Source organism: Elephas maximus, chromosome 5, assembly GCF_024166365.1.
Source record: "Elephas maximus indicus isolate mEleMax1 chromosome 5, mEleMax1 primary haplotype, whole genome shotgun sequence".
Lineage (NCBI taxonomy): Eukaryota > Metazoa > Chordata > Mammalia > Proboscidea > Elephantidae > Elephas > Elephas maximus.
Window position 1 is genome coordinate 122,865,472 of NC_064823.1, and position 23,085 is coordinate 122,888,556.

A 23,085-nucleotide genomic window follows, 5' to 3' on the forward strand; every position below is an offset into this window, starting at 1 on the left:
CACATTTTAGGTAGCCTTGTAGCTTTCAGTGGAGCCGATCCTTTAACAGCTTGAAGAATTTTTTGTTTTTGAGGATCGTCGTGATTGTCGAGTGCGATGTGCCTAAATTGAGAGCAATGGTGTTCACTGATTTTCCACCTTCAAGTTGTTTAATAACCTTCTGTTTCACTTGCAGATCGATACTTCTCCCTTGCCTCTTGCTGCTGCTATTGCTAGCACTGGTTTTGCTGTGTTTGGGAGCCAGGAAGCATTTTATAGGAATATTTTTGACATGATGTGGTACATGGCTGTATAGAGAAAAATATCCTACTTTTTACTGGCTTCAGCTTTTATTGACAAAGTCATTACAATGACTTTATGGAACTCCAAATTATTCTGCAACATAAAAATTAAAAAAAAAAATCCATTGCTGTCAATTCGATTCTAACTCATAGCAACCCTATAGGACAAAGCAGAAGTTCCCCAGAGGGTTTCTAAGACTGTAATCTTTATGCAAGCAGGCTGTCACACCTTTCTCCCGTGGAGTGGCTAGTGGGTTTGAACTGCTGACCTTTCAGTTAGCAGCCGGGCACTCAACTACTACTCCATCAGGCCTTCTTTTCTGCAACATAAAGGATTGTTATTTCCAAAGCAGAATACATATTTTTTAAATGCCTCTTACCCACTTTTTGTTCTTACCCACTTACACAGTCTAAGGAAAGATTTCTTTCCTAGAGTTCTCTGGCCTTGCTGTTATTGTTGTGTGCCACCCGGTAGATTTCTGACTCCTAGTTAGTCCATGTGACAGAGCAGAATTATTCCATAGGGTTTTCTAGGCTGTTCTCTTTATGGGAGCAGAGTGCCAGGTCTTTCTCCCATGGAGCCACTGGGTGAGTTTAAATTACCAACCCCTCGGTTAGCAACTGAGCGCTTAACCATTTTGCCACCAGGGCTCCTAAAATCCATTGCCACAGAGTCAATTCCAACTTATAGTGACCCTATAGGGACAACCTACCCTACAAGTTTTCAAGGAGTGGCTAGTGGATTTGAACTGTCAACCTTTAGTGGTTAAAAGCCAGAGCTCTTAACCACTATACCACCAGGGCTTAGGGCCCTAGAATTATCCCTATTTTAGGTGTGCCTGGCCTGGGGCAGTGATGAACTCAGAGACGGCCCCTCCCCTCCCTTCCTCCTCCAGAATCTGTGGCATGCCCAGCCTCCTTTGCTGAAATTTTCCTGACAGTGCAATTCAATGCTTGAGCTGTTTTGAACCATTAACAGCATTCCTTCTTCCCCTTTCAGTCCTTACTACCTTCCATTATTGTGTGAAAAATATAGTAAAGAATAAGAAAAAACAAATGTAATTAGGGTGGTGGTTGGTGTAGTGACCCCGTATGACAGAGTAGAACTGCCCCATAGGGCTTCTGTAATCTTTACAGGAGCAGATCACCAGGCCTTTTCTCCCTTGGAGCTGCTAGAGGATCGAAACCACTGACCTTTCGGTTAGCAGCAAAGTGTTTGACCATTGCACCACCAGGGCTCTTTGTAATTAAGGTAGACTAATGATTTTCTTTTAATTTCCAGTGAAAAGACAAACACACAGAAGTTATGGGCAAAAAAGGCTGAAGCCTGCAGCTAAAGAACTTGTAGTTGCTGTGAGTCTTTTGTTAGCAAACTAGACACACAACTTTGGGGCCGTTAATTATCGTTTCTTTCCCTTTTCACTAAGATATAAAAACTTCCTGAAATCTCACTACCATTTTGTTTAACTACAAGATAATCATTTTATTGTCATGATTTTTTTTAAGGACAGGAATAAGAATTCATTTGTGGAGGTTATTTTTCCAAAGGGAGCGGTCAATATTTTAAGAACATGGATGCTTCTAGTAAAGCCAGTGGAAATCCTTTAAAGGCTCCTGTGGCTAGAAATGAATAATAATAATCTAGTACTTTGGGGGCAAGGGGAGGAGAGAAGAAAACTCAAGGCCCATTTATATGAAAGAGCAAGTTTTTTAAAAAAATTCATTTCTAAGATTTCTAGAATTTGGATATATATATCTACTCAAAGTATGCCTCAAAGTACTCTCAGTGCTTTTGAATAGCCTCGTTAAGATGTTCTCTACTTATAAAAACAAGTCTTAAAAAGTATAAGATTACAGATTTTTAAACTACCAAGTGGCTGACCATAAATGACATTTAAAAGACTTCGTATGTGATTACGTGTCAATTCTTTAGTAACCTCCTTCTCCATGATGACGGTTAATGTTACGTGTCAACCTGGCTAGGTGTTCAGTTGTTTGGTCAAACACTAGTTGCTAAAATAGTTAAAAACTTGTTGCTGTCCAGTCATCTGTGACTCATATTGACCCTATACACAGGGTAGAACTGGCCCCATAGGGTTTCCAAGGCTATAAATCTTCACGGAAGCAGACTGCCACATCTTCTCCCTCGGAGCAGCTGGCGGGTTCGAACCACTGACCTTTCGGTTAGCAGCCAAGCACTTAACCACTGAGCCACCAGGGCTCCTTATGAAGTAGTTACATGTGATTAAATCAGTTGCCCTAAGTAAAGCAGATTATCTTCCGTAATGTGAATAGGCCTCAACTAATCAGCTGAAGGCCTTAAAAGCAAAACAGGAGTTTTTTCTAGGGTGTATTCTGCTACAAGTGATAAAAAGACATGTTGCCAGAACACTTCACTCTTTCTGACGTCTGACCTACAGATCTTGCTGGCCCCCATAATCATGTGAGCCAATTTCCTAATATAAATAATCTCTCTCTCTCTCCTTCTGTCTCTGTGTCTGTGTGTGCGTATACAGCAAGCTATATCTTACTGGTTCTATTTCTCTAGAGAACCCTAAGACACATAGTAAAAAATAAAAAAGAATCTAAATTATCAAAAATATTGCTTTCATTTTGAAGCAGAGAAAACGAGCTGGCAAGCAATGACCGTGTTCACCGTATCTCACAAGGTTCCTGCTATCCAAGAGAATGGCCCCACCCCTGCCATCTCAAGACAGTTATGAGACTTTGCATGGGAACGCCTATTAACTGACAGGGATAATCTTCTCTAAAAGCAAGTTAGGAAAACGGAAGATGGTTTTAGATGTGAACAATCTGAGGTTATAGCAGGAGCACGGAAGCAGAAGCCACCTGTGACATTTGGGAAGATGAGGCTGGAGGCACCATGAGATGTCAAGGCTGAAGATGGGAGGATGAGTCATTGACAAAGAAGTCACCTGAAGTCCTGGCATGTGGTCTTCAAGAAGAGTGACTACAGACAGAATGAAGAGTTGAGAGGAGAGAAAGGGGGGAAGAGGGTGAGGAGATGAGAAGGGAATCTAGAAAGAACCAAACCAAAAACCAAACCTGCTGCCATCGAACTGATTCCAACTCATAGTGTCCCTATAAGACAGAGGAGAACTGCCCCATAGGGTTTCCAAGGAGCGGCTGGTGGATTCAAACTGCAGACCTTTTGGTTAGCAGCTGAACACTTAACCACTGTGCCACCAGGGCTCCAAGAAGGAACAGTAGCCCAGAAACCATGGGGGTGCAGGGGGAGACTTTTAAGAGCTATCAGTCAACATGGAGTCCCTGGGTGGCGCAAATAGTTAAGTACTTGACTACTAACCAAAAGGCTGGTATTTCAAACCCACCAGAAGTGCCCTGGAAGAATGGCCTGGCAATCTGTTTCTGAAAAGTCACAGCCTGGAAAAAACTATGGAGTACAGTTCTACTCTGCACACATGAGTTTGCCGTGAGTCCTATTTGACTCAATGGCAGCTAGTTCGGTTTTGTTTTTGATCAGTCAACAGAGTCACAAGCCAGAGATGTTGAAGAACATGACTCATGAGGTTATATGCCTACAATGTATGTCTAGGGCTCTTTGGCCAAGTCTTATAAATGTCTGCTCTAGTGAGAGCCTTGTTTTAAGCGAATCTGATCCAAATCCTGTAAGATTGAAGGCACCTAGGAAAGCCTAACAATTTTCAGAAATGAAACAGGTCTTGAAATGCACAAAACCCAGCCCGATCTGAACTTATAATGTCAAATAATACCTTGTTCTCATAAAAGACACAGACATAAGAAGAACCACCATGGAGGAACAATAAATGTTTTCTCATTTCCTGGTTCTGGCAGATAGATTTACAAAGACTTACCAATGACTCTGGCTACAAATCCCAGTGGAAATTGGGAGGCAAACACGGTAAGGAACCAGGGTGCGGCATAGAGGCTGGGGCCAATCTCGTGTTCTTCTAGGTGGTTGTAGAGGTCTCTGTGGTAATCGTGAAGCAGCCTCGAGAGCTGGTACATCTGGATCTACAGGAATATATGCCATTTAGGTTCACAGTCAGGTAGCTGCCATCGGTGTGAAGTCATTTATCCTATTCACAGGAATACTTCCGAGGATATGGTTAATTTTTAAGAGGAGAATTAAAAAAATTCTTTTTGGCTTGTGATATCAGTTGACCTCAGCTACTGACTTATCTAGCAAATGTTTGCTGGGTTTTTTTTCTGTATATGAGGCACTGAGCTAGGTGCAGGCCCTACAACACCAACACTGGCTCTCCTCCTACACTACTTCCTCTCCTTTTATTGGTCCCTTGTGTTCCTTGGCTAAGAGAATCTAAACATCTGCTTTCTGGAAATAGTTCATAAATTCTCTTACAAATACACATTCTTAGCAAAACTCAGGGGAATTAGAAATAAAAGGCCAGCTTTCTCTGCAAAGAGTAAACTGAGGGCATATTATGAGTCTGTAGGGGGATTCTGTTGAGCATGGGCCCCACTTCCTACCCCAAATTACTCGATAGGTAGGACACGTGTGACTTCTTTAGGTTTATAACGTATGAAATATATAGGTACTGGGCAAGCAAGTTAAAATAAGAAAACAAGTGCTTACGCTGAGATAAAGGAAATGGCTTTTTCCAACTAAAGCTGAATTTCAACTTAAAGGGCTCCCCCTTCAGGAAATGATAAGGTTCTGGCAGGAAGCTCACTCTAGTTCCCAGCAGCTCATGATGAGTCCCAGGGCTGCCAGAGTTCCTACAGCCAACCCGGCTTTGAGCAGCCCCTGATCTGAGTCCAAAGACACAATAACCCAGAGAGAGGGAAGACCCTACTGAGATGCTACAAGTTGGATGTGTACTTTTCAAACTGGAGGAAAAGAGTTTTCAAAGGCTCGGGCACCCCAATCCTCTTAAGTGCCAGCTGTGGCTCTTCCATATCCAAAAGAGTCTAATCAACAAGGCCATCATCCCCAAAGGGACTTGTGTTATAATACTAAATGAGATAAAACTCAAAAATGCCACTTCTCTATCACGTGACAGGTGCCCTGACATTGAAGCCAATAGAGAAAAAGTAGGAAGAACCTGACACTATGTGTGGCAAGTGTCATTTGGGTCAAAATCTTTTCGGTGAATGAAATGGCTTACTTTTAGAAAATTCTTTTTCACGTGGTTCACATTCACAGCTCAAGGGAAAAGGATTTTGGTGCTCTGAAAAAGTCCTTGGCTCTAATATATCCTTTCCAAGGATATTTTCTAAAGCTCTGGAATGACGGCATCTTCTTGGTAAATGAATACACAAACAGATGTGTCAATATTTTAAGCAAGGTTTAAAAAATATTCTGGAAGCAGGATATAGAGTTCTCCCCACCTCTGAAAGGCAGTAGTACCAGCACAAGACACTTGGAATGCATTTCTTTGTTTGGTTATCTTTTGATGTGACTCTTTCATTCAACAAATATTGACTGGGTGTCTACTTCATCCTGGGCACTGTTCTACTGATCTGTCAGCTTGTCATACCATGGTGGCTTGCATGTTACCGTGATGCTGGAAGCCATGCCACCAGCATTTCAAATACCAGCAAGGTTACCCATGGTGCACAGTTTTCACTGGAGGTTCCAGACTAAGACAGGCTAGGAAAAAACTTGAAGAGTGAAAGCCTTATGAATGGCAGTGGAATTAGCAAAGGATACTGAATATACAACAAATCTGTCTTGGAAGAAGTACGGGCAGAATGCTCCTTAGAAGTGAGGATGGTGAGACTCCATCTTACATACTCTGGACATGTTATCAGGAGGGATCAGTCCCTGGAGAAGGACACCATGCTTGGTAAAGCAGAGGGTCAGCGAAAAAGAGGAAGACCCTCAGTGGGATGGACTGACACGGTCGGTGGTGGCAACAATGGACTCAAACATAGCAATAATTGTGAGGATGGCACAGGACCAGGCAGTGTTTCATTCTGTTGTATGTAGGGTCACTGAGTCAGAACTGACTTGATGGCAGCTAACAACAACTGTTCTAGGAAACAATTCTAAGATGAGTAGGTTTCTTCCCCTCTCATTAAGCTTATAAACTAAGGAAGTCATAAAAATAAGCAGGTAAATGAATTGCCATTGCCATCAGGTCGATTCCAACTCATAGGGACCCAAAAGGGCAGAGGAGAACCGTCCCATAGGGTTTCCAAGGCTGTAAATCTTTACAAAAGCAGATTGGCACATCTTTCTCCGGAGTGGCTAGTGGGTTCCAACTACCAGCCATCCGGTTAGCAGTCATGCACTTAACCACTCTGCTGCCAGGGCTCCTGGTAAATGAATAAGGAAACAAAAAAGATCATTTCAGATGGAGAGTGTGTGATGCAAAAGAAATGAAACAGGATAATATAGAGTGTGCCTGGGGGTAAAAGTGGGGGAACATGACATCATGGTGGTTAGGAAGGGTTTCTCCCAGGATATCATATTTGAGCTAAACCCTGGATGACAAGAAGGTACTCAAGTAAAGTGTGGGGGTGGGGAGTGGGGGAGAAATAGGGGTATCACTGGCAGAGGAAGTGGCAAGTACAGAGGCTCTGAAGTAGGAATTAGATCACCTGAAGATGGTTTGGGAGTCCCTGGGTGGTACAAGTAGCTAAAAAGCTCAGCAGCTCACTGAAAGTTGGAGGTTCTGGTTCACCCACAGGAATCCTGGAAGAAACCCCTGGCAATCTACTTCTGAAAAATCAGCCATTGACAACCCTGTGGAGTACAGCTGCCATGGGTCGGACTTGACTTGTTGGCAACGGTACTGGTACCGGAAGATGGCGTAACACGTTGTTTAATCAGTGTTCCTTGGGAGACAGCGTTTGGCCTAGGGAGTGAGAGTGAGGGCTCTGGAGTAAGACAGGTCTGGGTTTAAATCCCACCTCTGCCTCTTGCTGGCTGTAGGACCTGGTCAAGTGACATAACCTCTTTGAGCCTTAGTTTTCCCATCTATAAATTGAGCCAATTAATAGTGTCTTCCTGGGGTAACCTTGGAGGTTAAGTGCAGAGGGAACACCTGGCAAAAGGCCTGGCACAGAGTAAGTTATCAGCAATGACAGCTATTACAATGTTAAGTGATGGTGAAAAAGCGCCTTAGATATGGACATTTTTACCATGTGTCTTCATCAAAGACATAGGAATGCTCCATACCTGTAAAATAATCATGTCCGGCCGATACTGTTTCCGCAGTCCCATGTCAAACATGAGAAACTTGAGCATTTTAAATGCCTCCTCCTCACTCATATGAAGCAGCAAAATGCCTGCGACGAAGCTGAGGCCTTGGCAATACCCCACCTCCTGGTCTAGAAGTGAGTAGGCCTTCAGAATGTTGTACAGTGACAGCTGCCCTGCTCCCAGCTGGGCCGAGAAGTACGGATGTGTCGGGAAGGTTCGCCCTGTGAAAACAACCCATGTGAATTGTTATAAAAAAGAAAGCCTATTGAACCAGAAGCCTGATCTGCTTCAGGTTAAAACAACAAATCTTTCAAAGTGGATCAAGTAAGAAATCAACCTGTTAACACTACTACCCCTGCTCTGTAAACAAGGTCAGCCGGTTGTTCCTGCAATAAGGCTTGCAATTAAAAAACAGCAATTACCCAGGCTTTCTTTGTGGTGTTTCAGGGGAAAAAAATGAGAATTACCTTCAGTCCTGCAAATATCTGGATTTCAATCTAAAACAAAAAGAAAACTGCTGATCCTCTCCTTGAAACATAGCCTCTATTCTCAAGGGGAACAACAACAGCTGGAATGTCTTTACCACCACCCTATCTCAACTGAGCTCTACTGGCACAAAAGGTTAAGCACTTGGCTAACCACAAGGTTGGTGGTTTGAACTCACCCAGCAGCTCCACGGGAGAAAGGCCTGGTGATCTGCTCCCATAAAGACTACAGACAAGAAAACCCTATGGGGTAGCTCTACTCTGTCACACGGGGTTGCTATGAGTCAAAACTGACTGGAGGACACCCAATACCCCATCTCGACATCAACAACATGGGGCTGGAAGGCCTCACCCTGCTACAGCCACTCCCCTGGTCGGATTTTTCTGAGCCGCACAGACACCACATATCTTGCCTGTCACATGTGTATTTCTGTAGTTTTAGGCCACCGGCTGTGTTTTACAATGGGCTGAGGAGCAGCAGGGATTTTCTTTTACATCAAGCATTTACCTTCCAGAAAGAGATTTTAAAAAAAAAAAAACCCATAATTTCCTGATTATTTTCACAAAAAGCTGGTATTCAAATGAGGTTTACAGATTTCTTTTGCCCAGGAGGCTCCTGTGGCTGATACCTGTCAAATCCTACCTCGCCCTTCTTCTGGAATGCTGCCTGGGAAGTGTGTTTCCCAAGAGTAGAAAACCGCCTGATGAAGAGAAAAAAAATCTGGAGCCAACCTGCTGGCAATGAGGGCCAAGCCCAGACCTAGGTTTGAATTATGGTTTCGTTTTTATCTGCAAAGGCAGAAGATGCATCTATGCCACAAATCAATTATTCACCTGAATTATCTGGCCTCGCTAAAGGGAGAAGGATACATTCGTGTGTCCTCCTCAGCCTTGTGAGAAAGCATTTAATCAATCTACCTTGGTTTAGCTGAACTTGATTTCAGAAGACAGCAATAGTCTTCTAACTACTTTCCTGATTTCTTGTCCTGTATTTATTTCTTGCTTGTTCCATCTCTTCCCCCCAACAAATCTTGTAAAACAAAACAAAACAAAACAAAAAACACTCTGCACATATCACTCTGCTGCTAGAAAGCAATCAACAGATCACTAGTGCTCAAACAGCAAATCAATAGCTCACTATCAGCCTGTGCTTACCTCCCTGCCTAACCTCCCCCAGCTTGATCCTCTACTCCAGGGCTTAACCTAGGGACTATGGAGCTACGGTGGGGGCTCTAGGGAGTCTCTGAGCCTCTTCGATTGTGTGCAGAATTGAGTGTGCATGTGTATGTGAGTGTGAGTGGGTGTGGTTATGGCTGCTTATTGTCCAAGTCTAGAGCAGCCAACTCAGTTCTAGAGTGTGAGGCTGCCATTCATGAGTGCCAGGGATGGGGCCAGATCTGCTGACCAATGTTGAGAGGGTGAAGCTGCCATGCTCAAGGGGGCAGAAGAATGGGGGACAAAGGGTGGGATGTCTTGGATTGAACTGTGTCCCTCAAAAATTCGTGTCAACTTGGCAAGGCCATAATTCCTAGAATTGTGTGATTGTTCTCCATTTTGTGATCTGGTGTAATTATGTGTTATAAATCCTAGCCTCTATGCCTGTGGTTATGGTCGCATTTGGGAGTGAGTTATGTTAATAAGGCATGATTAGGTCATGTTAATGAGGATTAGGGTGGGATACACCACCCTTGCTTGAGTCACGTCTTTTCTCTCACAAGAGATCAAAAGAGAGAGAAGAAAGCAGAGGAGGGACCTCACTATCACCAAGACAGAAGAGCTGGGAGTGGAGAGCGTCCTTTGGACCCAGGGTCCCTGCACTGGGAACCTCCTAGAGCCAGGGGAAGCTGATGCCAAAACACAGGAAGATTTCCAAGAACACAGGGCTCACAGATGTTAGAAGAAGACAAGGACCTTCCTCCAAGGCTGACAGAAAGAGAAAGCCTTCCCCCAGAGCTGGTGTCCTGAATTCAGACTTCTAGTCTCCTAAACTACGTGAGATTAAAGCCATCCACTTGTGATATTTCTGTAACAGCAGCACTGGATAACTAAGACAGTTGATGATTTAAACCCACCCAGAGACACCTCGGAAGAAAGCCCTAGTAGCAATCTGCTTCCGAAAGGTCAGAGTCATGAAAACCCCATAGAGCACCGTTATACTATGAAACATGTCATTCGCCATGAGTCAGAATTGACTCAATGACAGTGGGATAACCTAGCACTGGGAGCAGGAAAAAACCTACAATTTATAAAGACCATATATATGTTTGGGTAAACATGTTCACCTGTCACAGGTGACTCAAATCTTGGGGAGTGCTCACACAAGAACATTTTTAGCCCCTTGAACCTTTGTCCACATTAACAACAAGCAAAGTGTTGTCTACTATTTGCTATGTTTGTTCAAAGTTTGTGAAAAGATTCTAGATTAAGTTTCCAAACAAAAAGACAGGCTGTTGAAAGATAGACACACCCAGAAGAAGCACATTTACTCTAGAAGACTCCAACGACAGGAAAGTGGCACAACAGTTAAACTCTCAGCTACCAACTGAAAGCCTGGGGGTTCAAACCCACCTAGCAGCTCTGCAGGAAAAAGGCCTGGCAATCTGCTCCAGTAAAGATTACAGCCTAGGAAACTCTACGGGGCAGGTCTACTCCGGCACATGGGGTCGCTATGAGTCGAAATCAACTCGACAGCAGCTAACAGTGCAACAAGAAGAGGGATATCAGGTACAAACTGGAATCCTTCCTACAAACGCATCCAGCTGAGAGGCCTGCCTCTATAAACTGCATTTTATCATTTACCATGAACAGAGAAACACAGGTCTTTTAAACCTCCCTTTGTAGCAGAGTCTTCCTTCACATACAAAACGAGAAGCGACATGAAGTGGAGAAAGTCAAACATGAGCACAAAGAAACCCGCTTGTTCACATGTAACAAGTTTGTGTCTTGTGTGTCTAAGTGGAGAAACATGCTGGAAAGGTCCACAAGGTGACCCATAATTCAGACATTATTTTCTCAAAGACCGACAACTTAATTTTCATCAGGTGTCCCACAATCTAAGTGTTCCTAAGGAATCTGACTCATCTACAGAATGTTTTCAGGATGAATCTTTTCCTTCTCTGTCATTTTGAAGACAAAGAAGAGCCCTCATCCAGTAGCTTCAAACATGAATGGCACCAGCATCACCTGGGTACTTGTTAAACACGCATATCCCAGGCCCCTCACCCAGAAATTCCTAACCAGAGCCCATCAGGGATGGTGGCCTCTGGAATGTGTGTTGTTGACAAGCTCCTCAAGGGATTGTGTAGGCGATCCATTTACTGAGTAGTGAGAAACACCATTCCAAACTTAGAGTGTCCTGCCTACTTGAATTAATCTTAGGTGAGACCCGTGGTCTTCTCAGCTTTGTTTACTACGCTGCAGCTGTTCCCAGAGGCCAGGGGTCTCTCACAGCAAACACAGGGCCACCTGCAAAGCTATTCAACTATTCTTCTAGGGGATCTGAACAGTTGACTGACAAGCTTCTTTCTTTTGCTCCTTTCACAAACAGCCTGGAGGTTTCTGCCTCTCTGGGGAGTGGTTCTGGCAAAGCAGCAATCCGACTCTCACCCTTTATTTCTCTGGGCCTCAGTTTCCTCACTTGCAGAAGAAGAGTCATCCTATGATTGAATGAACTTTAAGGTCCCTTGTGGGTTGAGGATTTGTGATCTTAAGGTTTTCTTAAATTGATGCATTTAGCGCTGAGTAGAATTTGCATTGGGCAAATCTGCTGTAAAAGACCTCTTTAAAGTGCTGAAAAGAAAGATGTCACTTTGAGGACTAAGGTGCACCTGACCCAAGCCATGGGATTTTTGATTGCCTCATACGCATGTGAAAGCTGGACAATGAATAAGGAGGATGAAAGAACTGAAGCATTTGAATTATGGTGCTGGAGAAGAATACTGACTATATCATTGACTACCAGAAGAACGAACAAATCGGTCTTGGAAATGAGGATGGCGAGACTACATCTCACATACTTTAGACCTGTTAACAGGAGGGACCAGTCCCTGGAGAAGGACATCATGCTTGGTAACACAAAGGGTCAGCCGAAAAAGAAGATCCTCAACGAGATGGATTGACACAGTGTACATCAATGGGCTCAAACATAGCAATGATTGGGAGGATGGTGCAGGACTGGGCAGTGTTTTGTTCTGTTGTACATAAGGTCACTGTCATTAGGAACCAACTCGACGGTACCTAACAACAACAAAAGAACTTGAGATGAGAGACTAAGGAAAAAAACGCCCTTTCTCTGATCCCTCCTAATTTTAATTAATTAATTTGGTCATCAGCTGTTTACCTTAGTATCTGTCTTCCCCACTAGAATGCATGCTTCCTAGAGTAGCTGGATTACACTAGGTGCTCAAGAGCTATCTGTGGAGTTACTGGTGAATGGTATGGCTGGAGAAATTAAGGAGGGAGCACTCTTCTAAAAGCAGATTATTAGGAAGCATCTGGCTGAGTCCAGTGACCACTGGAGCTAGCTTCTACTGACTCTCAAGAGCCGACTACGCATACCTCTACTCAACTCCAAGACCAGTGACATCAAGTCGGTAGCTTGAAATTGGCCATGGTGGGAGTATTTACACTCAAACCAAAACCAAAATCCACTGCCGTCAAATTGATTCCAATTCATAGTGATCCTATATGGAAGACCCGGTGAGGGGGGGGCAGAGGTAGGAGGAGTTCCTGGGTGGTGCAAATGGTTACCACGCTAGGCTGCTAACCGATAGGCTGGAGGTTCTGGACCACAGAGGCACTTTGGAAAAAAGACTTGGTGATCTACTTCTGAAAAATCAGCCACTAAAATCCCTACGGAGCACAGTTCTACTCTGACATATATAGGGTTGCCATGAGTTGGAGTTGACTCCATGGCAGCTGGTCACGGAGGCTCCTGGGTGGTCTTCACAGTTTACACTGAACTACTAACTAAAAGGTTGGAGGTATGAATCCACCCAGCAGCACCAAAGAAGAAATGCCTGGTGATCTACTGTCATAAAATTATGACCATTGAAAACTCTATGGAATACAGTTCTACTCTGACACACGTGGGGTTACCATGAGTTCAAATCAACTCAGCTACTAACTGAAAGTCTGGCAGTTCCAATCCACCCAGAGGCGCCTTAGAAGAAAGGCCCAGCGATCTACTTCCAAAAGATCACGATCATTGAAAACCCTATGGAGCACAGCTCTACTCTGAAACACGGGTGGTCACCACAAGTCAGAATCAACTTGACGGCAACTAGTTATTGGTTTCGGGGCGGGGGGTAGGAGTCAGCTGTTGAACATTCACCAGCACACCACTGAGTCAAAGAATGCAGGGGGATTCCAGGCCTCTAGGAAACAAAATCACCTCCGGCATTATTCTTTCCTTTACCACCCCCCTTTCTAATTCAACCAATTTGTGCTTTGCAGTAATAATTATATACACCCTCTTCTCATTTATTGACACGGTTAGGTTCCAAAGGTCAAGTTATTATGCAAAATCGGCATTATGTGAAAATGGAGGACGATCACATCAGGTCACAAAATGGAAGATGATACAGCATTACACAACTGCCAAACCACTGAGAATCACGGCCCAGCCAAGTTGACGCATACCTTAACCATCACAGCCAACGTTACTCTCGCCTCCCACCCTGGCATTCATTACTGCCAGATGTATGTCATTCATGAGCAAAACAATCAGTAGATTTTTCTTTAATACTGTTGTAATTGCAAAATGTCAGATAACAAGACAGTCAGTAAGGAAGGAGAAGGTACAGTGTTTCATAGTTTATGAAGCACTTGCTCCAGCCCATCACCCACATAGGTTTTCACCTTTTCTCTTCATAAGACGTGTCATGCAAAAACTGTATACAAGGATAAATGTTAACTCCACATCCTAATTTCACAATTTCTTTAAGAAAATATTTTTGGGACTTGCCCTTAAGGAAGTCCTCCTCACACGTGCTTGTAGTTATGTTAGTTATGTGGTTTTATTTTCTGTATCCAAAATACGTCTTGACTCCCTCCAACTAGATCGTATCTTCTCTGCCCTAGTCATTTTTAGGTGACCAATAAATACTGGTTAGTAAGGAGATAAAATGTACACACACGAAGTACATAAAAAGTACATGTATTACCTCTAAAGTGGAAATTGCCAGGCCTTTTTTCTGTCTTAGGCTGGAAGCCTCATTGTAACCTGTTCATGCAGGTGGATGGTGGCTGTGCGTGAGGTACACTGGCCAGGAATCAAACCCAGTCTCCTGTATGGGAGGGAAGACTTCTACCACTGAACCACCACTGCCCCGTAAGAACAAGAAGAAAGGCCTGGTGATCTACTTCCAAAAAAATCAGCCAATGAAAACCTTAAGGATCACAACAGATCACAACAGTCCAAACTGCAATCCACCACGGGGAGGCGAAGCTGAGCAGCATTTTGTTACACTGTGCACAGAGTCACTGTGAGTCTCAGGTCGACCTGATAGCAGCTGACAACCAAGTGAAAATAACAGCTGCCCAATTTCATACGGGTTATGAAATCCAACAAAGTTTGAGAAAATGTTTCTCACATTATAAAACATGACAAAACTATGTCAGGTGGAAACCTGTCAGAGAAGGAAAATTCGAATATTTTCTGTTAAATAGTGACAAAAACGCCATGACTGCCCCCTGTCAAAGGTGGAAGACTTGTAAGACCCAGAAAAACAAGGCAGTCCCATTGAGTCCAGCTCTCACAGGTTTCGCTGTTGTTATTCTTGCATGCCATCGAGTCGATTCTGACTCTCTGGAGGAAAAAATCTTGTAAAGAGCTGTTAAGACTAAAAGCCAATTTCAGAAAGTAAAGCAAGAGGCAGGAAAACAAATACCGGTGAAAACCCAAAATACATACAACTGACAACCATCCTGTTCTTCCGTCCAAGATATGGATGATTGTTTTTAAGAAAAGCTAAAAATACTGATTTGTGTTTGTTCTGTATCACACACCTGTATTGGGCCTTGGGTTAGTTATAAATCAGAAAACCAGTTGCCACTAAGTCGATTCTGATTCGTGGTGACCCCACGTGTGCCAGAGTAGAAGTGTGTTCCGTGGGCTTTCAGTGGCTGATTTTCTGGAAGCAGATCACTGGGCCTTTCTTCCAAAGCACCTCTGGGTGGACACGAACCTCCAGTCCTTCAGTTAGCAGCCAAGCGTGTTAACCATTTGTACCACTCAGGGACTCCAAGTTAGCCATTGCTGTTATTGTTGTTGTTAGTTGCCATCAAGTCAATTCCAACTCATAGCGACCTCACGTGTGCAGAGTAGAACTGTGTTCCAAAGAGTTCTCAAGGCTGTAACCTTTTGGAAGCAGCCTCACCAGGCCTGTCTTCGGAGGCACCTCTGGGTGGGTTTGAACTGCCAACCTTTCAGTTAGCAGTCAAACACTTAACCACCTGTGCTACCAAGGAACTCCTAAGGTAGCCACGTTGTTGTATGCTGTCGAGTCCCTTTTCAACTCACAGAGACCCAATAGTGTAGGTTAAACAGTATAGATTAAATAGAGTGTGTAGATTAAACAACTGATTTGGCAGAGGTACAACCTCTTGGTGAGAGGTGAGGCAGAGTCTAGAGGAACTTCTAAGTGAGGTCTTCCTGTACCCGAAAGAGCCAAGCCAGGCTGTGACCCGCTCTTGGGCTATCCCAGTTCAAGTGAGGAGAAAAAACTAACCGGGTCAGGTCACTGGATAGAGCCTGGATTGTCGCATGGAGGTGACTTGGGAAATGTATTATTGGAAACAGAGGTTATTTTTGACCCTTGGGAGGGTGATAGGAGGGCATCCAAAATGGAGGTCAGGCCAGAAGGACCGGGAAAGAAGTGAGGTAGAGAGAGGAGGCCAGTGCTGTCCTGTTGGGGTGGCAGTGGGGGCTGTAGATGGCCTTTGATGGGTTTAGGGGGTGAGGCGGGAAGAAGGCCAGGGATGGGGAGGATGTGAGGGTATGCTTGGCTGTGCCGTGACAGAAACGGCTGAGTCATGGGCTTGCATAGATCCTGTGCCAGCTGGAGGAGAGGCTGCGGTCAAGCGTCTCCTCAGGGGAGGTCAGTGTCTCCTCCCTCAGGGGAAGGCAAAGGCGAACACCACTCCCCAGGGGATATGCCTGGCCTGGAGGCGGCCCTAGTGCTGATCTAGCGTTTTCTGTTCGCTCTTGAGAAAAATCATTACATCTGGGCAACACAAGACCCAGACAATCCTGCCCGTGGAAGGATGAGAGGAATACTGAAGGGAAACCGAGGGAAGAACTCATCTGAATCAGAGAGGAGAAAATATGTTCCCTTCTCCTCCTCCCATCCTACCAAGGGGCTGGGGGAGTGGAGAGAAGCTGTCTGTACTGACTCCCTCTCTAACTCCTAGCCTAAATTTATTTTTTACTGCATTTCACATGATAGGAACATGATGTCATTTTTCTGTTACTCATCACATTAGCAAACACAAGCTACTGCCAATTCACAAAAAAACTGATTTCCTTGGGGTCAGTGGGCCAGACAGGCTCCAGCCCCGCAGCTTGCACTTTGATTGCCCTCATGGCTTGTCAGCATCCTCTTCGACCCAGCCAACCACTTCTCTGGGCTCAGAGGGAATGAGGGACGGAGGCGCCTTACTGTAGCACAGATCGACCGTGAGTTTACGTCCCAGCACCTCCGCTCGCTTAACTGTGTGTCTGTGGTCAACATTTGACTTCTCTGTGCCTCAGTTTCCTCACCATTTAACAAGGATATGGGACCAACTTCCCAGGGCTGTTGTGAGGGTTGTGTGAGATTGGGGAGCTTGTGCAGTACTTCATATTCAATATTGTAAAAGACCAGGCATCTCCTATGTGACAGGCACGGTCATGCAGCCCAGTCCAGCCTACAAAGGGCTGCATCCTATTTGAGAGAAAGGTGATACAAAGCTGCTAAGACAGAACTGTGAACAGTGTGGATGGTGTAAAAATCATGGGCTCTGAAGTCACACAGCTTAGCAGCAGATTGGGCTGTGATGCCTTGAGCCAAGTTGCTTAACCTCCCTGTGTTTCAATTTTCTCATCTCTAAAGTGGGGCAGAACGATATCTACCTGACTGTGTTGTGAGGATTAAAGAAAGTTAGTTATTTAAGTAATGCTTGGCCCAAAAACCAAAACAACTGCCATCAAGCTGACTCTGACTCATGGCGACTCAATGTGTTTCAGAGTAGAACTGTGCTCTGCAGGTTTTCAGTGGCTGATTTTTCTAAAGTAGATCACCAGGCTTTTCTTCTCAGGTACCTCTGGGTGGATTCAAACCTCTAACCTTTCACTTAGAGGCCAAGCACTTAACTGTTGGTGCTACCCAGGGATTCCTAATGTTTGGCCCAAGGTAAAGGCAAAACGTTAGCTTTAATAATGACAAGAATAATACATGTGTTAAGTATCATGAGAGCAAGAGGACGAGGTGGTACAGAAGTATATAGCACAGGTACCTAATCCAGTCTGGAGGTGGGGACAAAGGCTATGGGCAGGGACAGTTTCTCAGTGATGACATTTAAGCTTAGACCTAAAGACTTCTTGTTGTTAGTTGCCATTGAGTCGTTTCTGACTCACTGTGACCCCGTATGTGCAGAGTAGAACTGTGTTCCATAGGGTTTTCAAGGCTGTGACCTTTCAGAAGCAGAAGGACAGAGCTGTCTTCCGAGACACCTCTGTGTGGGTCTGAACCGCCAACATGTCAGCTAGTAGTAAGAACTCAACTGTTTTTGCCACCCAAGCCTACGGAGAACCATTTATGAAATTAGCCTTTAAGGTTTGGTGTGTGGCTGGACAGAAAAAAGACTCAACTCTGGCTCATCCAACTCACCACCCCATACTCTGGGGGAAAGTCCTGCATCCTGGCTGCTGAGCTGCAGCAACCCCTCAAAGAGCAGAGCCACTGCAGGGCCCCACAGCACTGAGAGTGAGCAGAGACCTGGGGAGCTGGTGGTGACAGTAGCCACCAGGCTGTGCGTTCCTGAAGCAGGGCTGTATGCTCTCAGAGCAGCAGGTCAAGCTCACTCTGCACCTGACCAGCTGGGTTCCTCAGGTGCCCTGACACCAGCAGAGAAAGAGGCCCTTCTGAGTAGCAGCAAGCAAAAGAAAATCCACTGTCCCTTCTGCTGACAACCCATCAGAAAAGGCATGAGTCCCATGGGCTTTTACACATCATAACCAAACCAAACCAAACCAAACCAGAAGCCACTGGGTCACCTCTGACTCATGGCGAACCCACGTGTGCAGAGTAGAGCTGCGCCCTATAGGGTTTTCAAGGTTGTGATGTTTCGGAGACAGATCCCCAGGTCTTTCTTTCCAGGTGCCTCTGGGTAGGTTCAAACTGCCAACCTTTTGGTTAGTAGTTGAGTGCTCGACCATTTACACTACCCAGGGATTCCTTTATTTGTAATTACATCCTAATTCAACAAGTTCTTCATTGTGGCAATTGCAAGCCCTAACTAATACGTCACTTCCACCTTAGTGTTTTTCAAACTGTTCAACAGACAAGAATGCCCAGTTTCCAAAATAAAGTCCCTCAAGGTGCACGCACAAGCTGCACCTACAATTTTTGTAATAAATTCTCTTTGAAAGCAGTAAAGATGTGGGAGTGGCTCCTGTAATTAAACCAAGCCTCGGTTTTGAAGACTTGTATGTTTTCCAGGATGTTCCTTCAGTGACTATAAAAGTCTCCTATCAATATTTGAATTACTGAGCTGAACCGTGGATGTGACTGTAGCCTTAATGAACACCACTGTCCATGCTAAGCAGGGTTAACAAGCTGCCCAATGAAAATATTGAGTTTTTATATACTTGAAGATGACATTTGTGATTATTCTGGGGCTTTTTAAATTAAAAGTCACAGCAGTAAATTTTGATTACCAAACCTAAAGGCAGATCACTAAATAACTTGGACCATCTCTTCAGCTTTTCCATTTTCATTTCAAGTCGATAGTACAGACTTACCGAGGTCAATAAGAATCGCGTGCTGATGCGAGGTTAGCTGTTTTAGGAGTTCTTTATATGGCGTGTCCTTTGGGTGTTGTTTACTGGGAAACTGGTGTCTAAGGTGGTATTGCTCTGCTAGGAATTTCCAGATTTCACCCCGGTGATGGCGCGGCACACCTTTAAAAAGGGAAGTAAAAAACATAAAGAGTGACTTTATGCACAGAATGGAGTCCCTGGGTGGTGCAAATGGTTAGTGCACTTGGCTGCTAACTGAAAGGCTGGTGGTTTGAGTCTCCCCCAGAGGCTCCTTGGAAGAAAGGCCTGGCAATCTACGTCTGAAAAATCAGTCATTAAAAACCCTATGGCGCATAGTTCTACTCTCAAACACATGGGGTCACCATGAGTTAGAATCAACTTAACTGCAAGTTACTGATATGTACAGAATAAAAAACAACAACAACAACAAAAAACCCTGCTGCCGTTGAGTTGATTCTGACTCACAGCAATCCTGTACAGAATACAATTTATTAATAAAAATGAATTGCATGGCATTCCATCAATCCAAATTCTTGTTCTATTATAAATTAATGGCACAGGAATGGAAAGGATGCCACCAAAATTTGTCATATTTGCTGCTTTCCTTCCTTCCTTCCTTCCTCCCTGCCGCCAATCTTCCCTAACTCGTCCTAATCCCTTTCCACTTTCCTTCAGTCTTTTAAGTATATACCATGTTTCTGCGTTAGGCTTTGCAAGCAATAACCAATTGATAACACATAAGCCCCCAACTTAAGCCAACTGATAATGTTCTCAGGAAATAAGATCAAGAATGAAAAACTGTATTGCAGAATGTGATAAAAGTCATAAAAGGGATATAATCAAAGGGAGGGAAAGAGCAGATGAAAGACGGCTAGCTCATTTCTAACTAAGCGATCAAGAAGGTTTCACAGAATCCTTCATTTAGGATAGGAGAAAGAGAAAAGAGAAGACAAGCCAGAGAAAAGAGCCAAGCATTTCAGTTTGCCTTGTGCACAGCATACGTGTGTGGAAGGAACAGTTAGCAATAAGGCTGGGATGGTTTTGTCTTAAGCATAATTGGAGGCAGAAACCAGCACTTTACTTGATAGCTGTAGGGAACCAACGAATGTTTCTGAGCTGGGAAGGGTTTGGCCGGATCAAAGCTGAGATTCTGGAATATAATTAGAAAGTTTCCTGCCGGGTGGGCTGGAGGAAGGGACCAGAGGCTGGATAGGTGGTTCTGTGCATAAATGTGCCTGGTGGGTATTCAATGAAGACCCCAAGACAAGAAAAATGATCCAAGAGCCTCTACCTAATGTTTTAAAAAAGATTAACTTGAAAAAGTGATTAAAAATGTTGTCTACACACAATACAGGAGAGGTCAGCACAACTGGACTAAGCCAAAAGCAATTAAGTTTCCTGAATAAACTGAACACTTCGAAGTCCAGTGTAGCAGGGGTGGAGGTTTGGGAACCATGGTTTCAGGGGACATCTAAGTAAATTGGCATAATAAAATCTATTAAAAGATTCTGCATCCCACTTGGAGAGTGGCATCTGGGGTCTTAAATGCTAGCAAGTGGCCATCTAAGATGCATCAATTGGTCTCAACCCACCTAGAGCAAGGAATAATGAAGAACACCAAAGACACAAGGTAATTTTGAGCCTAAGTGACAGAAAGGACCACACAAACCAGAGACTACATCAGCCTGAGACCAGAAGAACTAGATGGTACCCAGCCACAACCGATGACTGCCCTGACAGGGAACACAACAGAGAACCCCTGAGGGAGCAGGAGAGCAGTGGGATGCAGACCCCAAAATTTCATAAAAAGACCAGACTTAATGGTCAGACTGGGACTAGAAGGATCCCGGAGGTCATGGTCCCCAGACCTTCTGTTAGCCCGAGACAGGAATCATTCCCAAAGGCAATTCTGCAGACCAGGATTGGACAGGAATATGGGGCAGAAAGTGATAATGGTGAAGAACGAGCTTCTTGGATCAAGTAGACACATGAGAGACTATGTTGACATCTTCTGTCTGGAGGAGAGATGAGAGAGTGGGGGTGGGGGGCAGAAGCTGCCTGAATGGACACAAGGAGAGAAAGTAGAGGGAAGGAGTATGCTATCTCATCAGGGGGAGAGCAATTAGGAGTCTATAAAAACCCAAACCGAGTGCTGTCGAGTCGATTCCGACTCATAGCGGCCCCATAGGACAGAGCAGAACTTCCCCATAGAGTTTCCAAGGAGCGTCTGGCAGATTCGAACTGCCAACCCTTTGGTTAGCAGCCACAGCACTTAACCACTATGCCACCAGGGTTTCCTAGGCGCCTATAGCAAGGTACATATAAATTTTTGTATAAGAGTCTGACTTGATTTATAAACTTTCACTTAAAGCACAATAAAAATTAATTTAAAAAAATGTTGTCTAAAGCTAACAAGAGTTCTCTTAAAGTCAAAAGTGACAGCTGTGAATCAAAATTCATTTGTTCATTATTCAGCTGTTACAGGCCCAGATGTAGAAATAGGGAGAGAGAGAAGATTGCACAATAAGACATCAAAACTTTCTCACATCTGACAGAACTTCCCTTGGGAAAAAGAAACCTCCGAATTAGGGATTAATCTTCCCAGACAGAAAAAAAAAAAAAAAATGACCACTTTGTACACTCCCTGCCACTCAGAAAGTCTGCCCAGGAAGACAGGTTTTCTGTTTCCCACTGGCCATCTTCAAGAGAAGTTTCTACTCTGGCAAGTTAATAACAGCGGCAGCTAACATTTACTGTGAGGTCACTATATACCAGGCACTATTCCAACCACTTTACAGGTATTAGCCCATATCATCCCCACAACCTTCTCAGGGAAATATTAGGATTATTCTCACAGTCAAGATGAGGAGAGAGGAGCCACCAGAGAGGACAGGCCCCCCACCAAGATCCTTTCTGCCCAGCTGGCTAGTGGTGGCCCAAGGAAATGCCTTTACTTTTCGCTTGACATCCTCCCCGTCAGACAATGCAGCTACTCAGATGGGTACTGCAGAAAATTTATTTTATGTTCCTACCTCGCAATGAATAATAAAATGACCACCTGTGGATTTAAAGTAGCAGTGAATTTCATTTATTATCAGATCCACAAGGAACTATTTAGAAAGCATCACGCAGCCACTTCTTGGAAATGTATAAGGTGTATGTAGTAAGTACCTTGTTTCACCCTTTCATGAATCAGTTGTTTAAAAAAAAAAAGTTAGCCTGTGAAGAGAGATACAGGACCACACTTAACCGTGACCACGTGCTTTGCCTTCTCTGAACGTTTAACTCAACATTCATCTGATGATTCTGTGTATGGGTTGAAAGGTGGTTCCCAGAACCTGTTATGTCAACTTATTTGGAGAAAGTGTCTTTGTAGATATAATTAAGTTAGGGATCTTAAGAAGATCATCCTGGATTATGTGAGTGGGCTCCAAATCTAGTGACAAGTGGAGGTGGCAAGGTGACCACAAAGGCAGAGGCTAGAATAACACGCCCACAAGCCAAGGAATGCCAAGAGCCACCAGAAGCTGGAAGAGGCAAGAAGCAGACTATCTTCTAGAGCCTTTGGAAGGAGTATAGCCCTGCTGACACCTTGATTTCAGACTACTGGCCTCCAGAACTGGGGGAGGATAAATTTCTGTTGTTTTAAGCCACCCAGTTTGTGGTAATTTGTTATGGCAGCAACAAGAAATGAATATACCCTAATTGCTGCTTGTTAATATTCTTCTTTTCCTTCTCTCCCTCTCTACTATTCCTGCTCAGAGATACATACTCTGTGCGCACACACACACACACGTGTCCTTAATACTTCATCTTAGTTCTTCAAACCCTGAATAAAAGTTAAATGTTGGCTGAGAAACAGCCAGCATGTTAAGTGATTTATTGTGGGGCTTTTTAAAAAACTTTCTTTTTTTTTTTTCAAAGTGGAAAATTTTCCCAAATCACAAGATGTTCAATTTCCTCTTATTACTAAATCATTCTCATTATCTCATCAGACCTTTATTTCTTGGAGCCAAGGAATGCTGGCTGTGTCACCGGACAGTGCCACATATTCCGGTATTTAAGAGTAAGCTTGGGGTTTCAGAGTTAAAAACAAAGAGTCATTCCAATCAGAGCCAATGTTTT

General features: G+C 44.1%; 1 protein-coding gene across 5 annotated transcripts in view; it reads right to left on the minus strand.

The window, feature by feature from the left end:
- TBC1D1 (TBC1 domain family member 1) overlaps positions 1 to 23,085 on the minus strand; it is a 285,823-nt gene that overhangs the window by 22,134 nt on the left and 240,604 nt on the right. For all 5 annotated transcript variants that reach the window (XM_049886361.1, XM_049886362.1, XM_049886364.1 and 2 more), the window contains 3 exons: positions 18,943 to 19,101; positions 7,432 to 7,676; positions 4,139 to 4,298 (listed from right to left, as the gene is read on the minus strand). In XM_049886361.1, the coding sequence (XP_049742318.1) occupies positions 4,139 to 4,298; positions 7,432 to 7,676; positions 18,943 to 19,101 (564 nt within the window). The remainder of the gene's footprint in view (positions 1 to 4,138; positions 4,299 to 7,431; positions 7,677 to 18,942; positions 19,102 to 23,085) is intronic.